The 7497-nt window shown below is 42.2% G+C and overlaps 1 protein-coding gene across 1 annotated transcript; it reads right to left on the bottom strand.

The window, feature by feature from the left end:
* Window positions 1–2862: 2862 nt before the first annotated feature.
* gh1 (growth hormone 1) lies at window positions 2863–7250 on the bottom strand. The gene is made up of 6 exons (XM_034538820.1): window positions 7241–7250; window positions 6662–6792; window positions 6453–6569; window positions 3444–3587; window positions 3223–3369; window positions 2863–2925 (listed from the first exon to the last, which is right to left on the bottom strand). Exons 1-6 carry the CDS (start codon window positions 7248–7250, stop codon window positions 2863–2865), a joined length of 612 nt encoding a protein of 203 aa, XP_034394711.1.
* Between the last annotated feature and the right edge of the window lie 247 nt (window positions 7251–7497).

Here is a 7497-nt window from a genome sequence, read left to right as displayed (position 1 = left end):
AGGGCAGAATGCCGAGGTGGACAGCCGAACACAGCCGAACACAGCCGAACACAGCCGCTTTTTCCCGAGGCGAAAACCTCCTTCTGGTGAAATATCCTGTTCAGGTTCTGTGGAGCCAATCTAAACTCCGTCTGTCCACGTTCACAACATATTTAATCACTCTCAACGCACCGTGATGGGCTGGTCCTGGTACTGGCTGCTGACGGGCTGGTCCTGGTACTGGCTGCTGACGGGCTGGTGCTTGTGGCTGCTGACGGGCTGGTCCTGGTACTGGCTGCTGACGGGCTGGTCCTGGTACTGGCTGCTGACGGGCTGGTTCTGGTACTCGCTGCTGATGGGCTGGTTCTGGTACTGGCTGCTGACGGGCTGGTTCTGGTATTGGCTGCTGACGGGCTGGTTCTGGTATTGGCTGCTGACGGGCTGGTTCTGGTACTCGCTGCTGACGGGCTGGTCCTGGTACTGGCTGCTGACGGGCTGGCGCTGGTACTGGCTGCTGACGGGCTGGTTCTGGTATTGGCTGCTGACGGGCTGGTTCTGGTACTGGCTGCTGACGGGCTGGTTCTGGTATTGGCTGCTGACGGGCTGGTTCTGGTACTCGCTGCTGATGGGCTGGTTCTGGTACTGGCTGCTGACGGGCTGGTTCTGGTATTGGCTGCTGACGGGCTGGTTCTGGTATTGGCTGCTGACGGGCTGGTTCTGGTACTCGCTGCTGACGGGCTGGTCCTGGTACTGGCTGCTGACGGGCTGGCGCTGGTACTGGCTGCTGACGGGCTGGTTCTGGTATTGGCTGCTGACGGGCTGGTTCTGGTACTGGCTGCTGACGGGCTGGTTCTGGTATTGGCTGCTGACGGGCTGGTTCTGGTACTCGCTGCTGATGGGCTGGTTCTGGTACTGGCTGCTGACGGGCTGGTTCTGGTATTGGCTGCTGACGGGCTGGTTCTGTACTCGCTGCTGATGGGCTGGTTCTGGTACTGGCTGCTGACGGGCTGGTTCTGGTATTGGCTGCTGACGGGCTGGTTCTGGTACTCGCTGCTGATGGGCTGGTGCTGGTATTGGCTGCTGACGGGCTGGTTCTGGTACTCGCTGCTGATGGGCTGGTGCTGGTATTGGCTGCTGATGGGCTGGTGCTGGTACTGGCTGCTGACGGGCTGGTCCTGGTACTGGCTGCTGACGGGCTGTTCCTGGTACTGGCTGCTGACGGGCTGGTCCTGGTACTGGCTGCTGACGGGCTGGTCCTGGTAGTGGCTGCTGACGGGCTGGTGCTGGTGGCTGCTGACGGGCTGTTCCTGGTACTGGCTGCTGATGGGCTGGTTCTGGTACTGGCTGCTGACGGGCTGGTGCTGGTGGCTGCTGACGGGCTGGTCCTGGTACTGGCTGCTGACCGGCTGGTCCTGGAGCTCGTCTTCATTGTGGAACTAGCTGATGCTCAATCTCATCCTCTTCTTCAAAGTCACTGTCAGACTCTGAATTTTCATAAATGTGATCCTCACATTCTGAAACCTCTTCCTCTTCATCATCATCACCATCATCATCATCATCAAAAGGCCCTCTGAGCAGAGCATATTTTGTCCGTCTTGATCACTTGTGATAAAAAGAAAGCTATATTTATTGTGTCCCGCCCCAATTTACAGCTGGAATGAGTAAACAAAGATTGGATCCTAAAGATAGAGACAGACAGACAGACAGACAGACAGACAGACTCTCTATATAAGCAGGCCCAGACAGGATCTACAATTGTATGAGCCTGAACATCCTGTATTTAATATAAATGTGTAGGGAGTACAGTGTGTGTGGTCATTGAAAATGTGTTCTGATACATGTTCTTCACAGAAAAGGAGTCAAGGCAAATTAGTTTTTAAAAAAAAATTAATCGTATAATTTTTCTTGACCCGAACACCACACAAGGGTTGACCAAGAACAACTGTTTAGGATAAACAACCATAACATATTAAGACACTTTTAATAAACCCACCTGCCTCGGATGAGAACCTCCTGGAGACGAACCTTGGAGACTTTGGGACTCTTTTAATTTAACAAATGACTCCAGCGGCCCCTTTTGCACCGGCTCTTGTGTTCTTTTTAACCCCCCTGTTCTTATTCTTCTATCTCTTATTTGTTTAGGCTTTAATCACTTATTGTTTTAATATAGAGAGTTGAGTTTGTGTAACAGTTGGTTCAGGGCAGCACTGTTAAGACCTGCATAGTTACCAGCCAATAAAATCATATTAAAGTGTATTAGCTAAAGGTTAACAATTATAGGTAAGTTGGTTAAAGACAATACATCCTGTATAGTGTAATCCTTGTAATTATATTATAAACAATTATAAGAAAGATATATTATTAAAGTTATTAAGCAGAGTATTAACCCTTAAAAAGGGCTTATGATCTAACACCTATAAAGTCATAGTAACATTTGATAATGCTACTAAGTATCTTATAAGGCCTTAGTACCTATTAATTAATGCTTATTACAGGACCTTAATGTCAATACCACATTTGAATTGGTGTTTGTCATTAGGAGGAACTGTTCCCTCAGATTAAGTGCAGTTTAATAATCTTCTCTCTGGAGGAAACACAACCACATAAACCTGAAGAGACTTGAAAATCAGCAGAGTGAGTTTACAAATCATCAACACGCAGCTGAATGCAACACAGAACACTTTATTTCACATATTGACAGTATGACAGCACTTCCTGTTCACAACTGTCATCATAATAACTTCGGAAAACATTTCATTATCAGCACAGAGACACTCAATCTGCATCATCAAACCACTGAACTGAGGCTAACACTAATGTGAATGCTAACACTAGTTAACAGAGTGAGACATGGAGGCGGGGCCTTTCAGTGTAGAGGTGGGGTTACAGGGTGCAGTTGGCTTCTGGAGAGAGTCTACATTTAGCCACCGTCAGGTATGTCTCGACCTGTAAACACAAACACTATCTTCATTACATCATCATGACATCATTATCATCATGTTTACATTTAGTGTCATTAAGCTGACGCTTTTATCCAAAGCGACTTACAATAAGTGAATTCAACCATGAGTACAAACTCAGAACAACAAGAATCAAGAAGTAATGTTCCTTCAAGAAAGCCAAACTACAAAGTGCTACAAGCAAGTGCCATTCAAGCACCACTGAAGTGCCAATCTGTTTTTACTCAAGGCATAGTCGATAAAGATGTATTTTTGATGACACCAAACCTCTCCTCTTCCGCACCTTGTGCATGTCTTTCTTGAAACAGGCCAGTAGTTCGTATGTTCTTCTCAGCGACTCGTCGGCTCCCAGACTTTGATAGTAGTTTCCATAAGGAGCCAGCTGCAGGGCGGAGCTATCAGGGAAGAGATCTGCTCCGTCCTGATTGGCCTGTAGGTTCAGGTTGTTAGTCATTGTTTAGATGAGATTAGTGTTCACGGTATGATTTATGTGTGTGTTCTTACCTTGATCAGTAGAAGGATTCCTGTCTTTAATTCAGACAGTTTGGGGGAAATCTGGATTCTAGGAGCAGAACCTCCGGACAGGGAACGACTAGGAAACTCCCAAGACTCAACCAATCGATAGGAGATAGATAACAGCTTCAACACCTAGAACCAATCAGACGATAGGAGACAGATAACAGCTTCAACACCTAGAACCAATCAGACGATAGGAGACAGATAACAGCTTCAACACCTAGAACCAATCAGATGATATGAGACAGATAACAGCTTCAACACCTAGAACCAATCAGATGATAGTAGACCGATAACAGCTTCAACACCTAGAACCAATCAGACGATAGGAGACAGATAACAGCTTCAACACCTAGAACCAATCAGATGATATGAGACAGATAACAGCTTCAACACCTAGAACCAATCAGATGATAGTAGACCGATAACAGCTTCAACACCTAGAACCAATCAGATGATAGGAGACAGATAACAGCTTCAACACCTAGAACCAATCAGATGATAGTAGACCGATAACAGCTTCAACACCTAGAACCAATCAGACGATAGGAGACAGATAACAGCTTCAACACCTAGAACCAATCAGATGATAGGAGACAGATAACAGCTTCAACACCTAGAACCAATCAGATGATAGGAGACCGATAACAGCTTCAACACCTAGAACCAATCAGATGATAGGAGACCGATAACAGCTTCAAGACCTAGAACCAATCAGACGATAGGAGACCGATAACAGCTTCAACACCTAGAACCAATCAGACGATAGTAGACATATACCAGCTTCAAAAGGGAATCAATGTTAAAATGAACAACTAGCCTAGTAGAAAAACAGTGAGATAATATCCTAGTTCATGAGAACTAAATATATTAAGTCTTACAGTCTTGTAGTATGCAGTATTGTGTAGAATAGTGCAGTAGTTTAGTGCAATATAGTGCAGTATAGTGTAGTCCAGTATAGTGTAGTATCATGTACTATAGTGTAGTGGAGTATTCTGTAGTGCAGTATAGTGTAGTACAGTATAGTGAAGTACTACAGTATAATGTAGTATAGTGCAGTAGTACAGTATAATGTAGTGTAATGCAGTAGTACAGTATAATGTAGTGTAATGCAGTAGTACAGTATAATGTAGTGTAATGCAGTAGTACAGTATAATGTAGTATAGTGCAGTAGTATAGTGTAGTACAGTATAATGTATTATAGTGCAGTAGTACAGTATAATGTAGTATAGTGCAGTAGTACAGTATAATGTAGTATAGTGCAGTAGTACAGTATACAGTATAATGTAGTATAGTGCAGTAGTACAGTATAATGTAGTGTAATGCAGTAGTACAGTATAATGTAGTATAGTGCAGTAGTACAGTATAATGTAGTGTAATGCAGTAGTACAGTATAATGTAGTGTAATGCAGTAGTACAGTATAATGTAGTGTAATGCAGTAGTACAGTATAATGTAGTATAGTGCAGTAGTATAGTGTAGTACAGTATAATGTATTATAGTGCAGTAGTACAGTATAATGTAGTATAGTGCAGTAGTACAGTATAATGTATTATAGTGCAGTAGTACAGTATAATGTATTATAATGCAGTAGTACAGTATAATGTAGTATAGTGCAGTAGTATAGTGTAGTACAGTATAATGTATTATAGTGCAGTAGTACAGTATAATGTAGTATATGGCAGTAGTACAGTATAATGTAGTATAGTGCAGTAGTACAGTATAATGTAGTGTAATGCAGTAGTACAGTATAATGTAGTATAGTGCAGTAGTATAGTGTAGTACAGTATAATGTATTATAGGGCAGTAGTACAGTATAATGTATTATAGGGCAGTAGTACAGTATAATGTAGTATAGTGCAGTAGTACAGTATAATGTATTATAGGGCAGTAGTACAGTATAATGTAGTATAGTGCAGTAGTACAGTATAATGTATTATAGGGCAGTAGTACAGTATAATGTATTATAGTGCAGTAGTACAGTATAATGTAGTATAGTGCAGTAGTACAGTATAATGTATTATAGTGCAGTAGTACAGTATAATGTAGTATAGTGCAGTAGTATAGTGTAGTACAGTATAATGTATTATAGTGCAGTAGTACAGTATAATGTAGTATAGTGCAGTAGTACAGTATAATGTAGTATAGTGCAGTAGTACAGTATAATGTAGTGTAATGCAGTAGTACAGTATAATGTATTATAGTGCAGTAGTACAGTATAATGTAGTATAGTGCAGTAGTACAGTATAATGTAGTGTAATGCAGTAGTACAGTATAATGTATTATAGGGCAGTAGTACAGTATAATGTAGTATATGGCAGTAGTACAGTATAATGTAGTGTAATGCAGTAGTACAGTATAATGTAGTGTAATGCAGTAGTACAGTATAATGTAGTGTAATGCAGTAGTACAGTATAATGTATTATAGGGCAGTAGTACAGTATAATGTATTATAGGGCAGTAGTACAGTATAATGTATTATAGGGCAGTAGTACAGTATAATGTAGTATAGTGCAGTAGTACAGTATAATGTAGTGTAATGCAGTAGTACAGTATAATGTATTATAGGGCAGTAGTACAGTATAATGTATTATAGGGCAGTAGTACAGTATAATGTAGTATAGTGCAGTAGTACAGTATAATGTAGTGTAATGCAGTAGTACAGTATAATGTATTATAGGGCAGTAGTACAGTATAATGTAGTATAGTGCAGTAGTACAGTATAATGTAGTATAGTGCAGTAGTACAGTATAATGTATTATAGTGCAGTAGTACAGTATAATGTATTATAGGGCAGTAGTACAGTATAATGTATTATAGGGCAGTAGTACAGTATAATGTAGTATAGTGCAGTAGTACAGTATAATGTAGTATAGTGCAGTATTATTAGTAGTTTTCTAATGCAGTAGAGTGTAGTACAGTATAATGCAGTATAGGGCAGTAGTAGTTTTCTAATGCAGTAGAGTGTAGTACAGTGTAGTAGTAATAGTACTCTCACAGAGCTGCGTTGGGTCTCGTGCTTGTCGATGGGGCTGATGATGTAATCAGAGTTGCAGAAATCTTGCAGGAAGATTTTGTTGAGTTGCCGTTGTTCCTCAGTCTGCAGAGAACTCTCCTACAAACACAAATACACACAGTAATACACACAGTACTACACACAATGATGCTTCAGACTTCTCTTTTTGTCCCTGCCAGCTGTTGACTTACGAAGTCAGAGAAGAGTCTCTGAGCGAGGAGGTGGAGGTGTTGAACTCTGCCCACAGCGATTGAGAACAGACGGCCGTCTGTGATTTGCTGAGAGGACACGCCCAGACACACAACTGACAGCAGGAGGACAACTGAGAGACAGACAGGTAAGAGACAAGTGAGCGGGGCAGACAGGTAAGAGACAGACAGGTAAGACACAAGTGAGTGGGGCAGACAGGTAAGAGACAGACAGGTAAGACACAAGTGAGCGGGGCAGACAGGTAAGAGACAGACAGGTAAGAGACAAGTGAAGGGAACAGACAGGTAAGAGACAAGTGAGGGGGACAGACAGGTAAGAGACAAGTGAGGGGGACAGACAGGTAAGAGACAAGTGAGCGGGGCAGACAGGTAAGAGACAGACAGGTAAGAGACAAGTGAAGGGAACAGACAGGTAAGAGACAAGTGAGGGGGACAGACAGGTAAGAGACAAGTGAGGGGGACAGACAGGTAAGAGACAGACAGGTGGGAACTATAATATAGTCAAGATAAATTAGTTATGTCTCAAAAGCCCTATTTAAATCAATGATCTTTATGTCATACCTCGGTCCATGGCTGGTCTGGGATCAGTTCTGGTTCAGGTTCAGGTTCTGCTTTATCTGATCTCAGATCAGTTGCTCAGTGTGTTCTGATGTTTTCAGGTCAGAGTTTAGTGGTTTTATAGAAGAATACTTGATGATTATATTCATCAACAGAAACATGAAACTAACAAACAACACTGTGTGTGTGTGTGTGTGTGTGTACCTCTATTTATTGCCCTGATAATAATATTTATTGATTCATTGATTTTGAGGTGAAAT

This window comes from Cyclopterus lumpus, chromosome 8, assembly GCF_009769545.1.
Source record: "Cyclopterus lumpus isolate fCycLum1 chromosome 8, fCycLum1.pri, whole genome shotgun sequence".
NCBI classification, from domain to species: Eukaryota; Metazoa; Chordata; class Actinopteri; order Perciformes; family Cyclopteridae; genus Cyclopterus; species Cyclopterus lumpus.
This window is presented reverse-complemented; position numbering and strand designations above follow the sequence as displayed.

Excerpts from the sequence above, each read along its gene's own strand:
- gh1 (XM_034538820.1), bottom strand. Across the intron at positions 3,588-6,452 it reads ACGAGACCCAACGCAGCTCT|GTGTTGAAGCTGTTATCTAT; the intron begins GTGAGAGTACTA and ends GATTGGTTCTAG. Across the intron at positions 3,370-3,443 it reads GAATCCTTCTACTGATCAAG|GCCAATCAGGACGGAGCAGA; the intron begins GTAAGAACACAC and ends CTGAACCTACAG.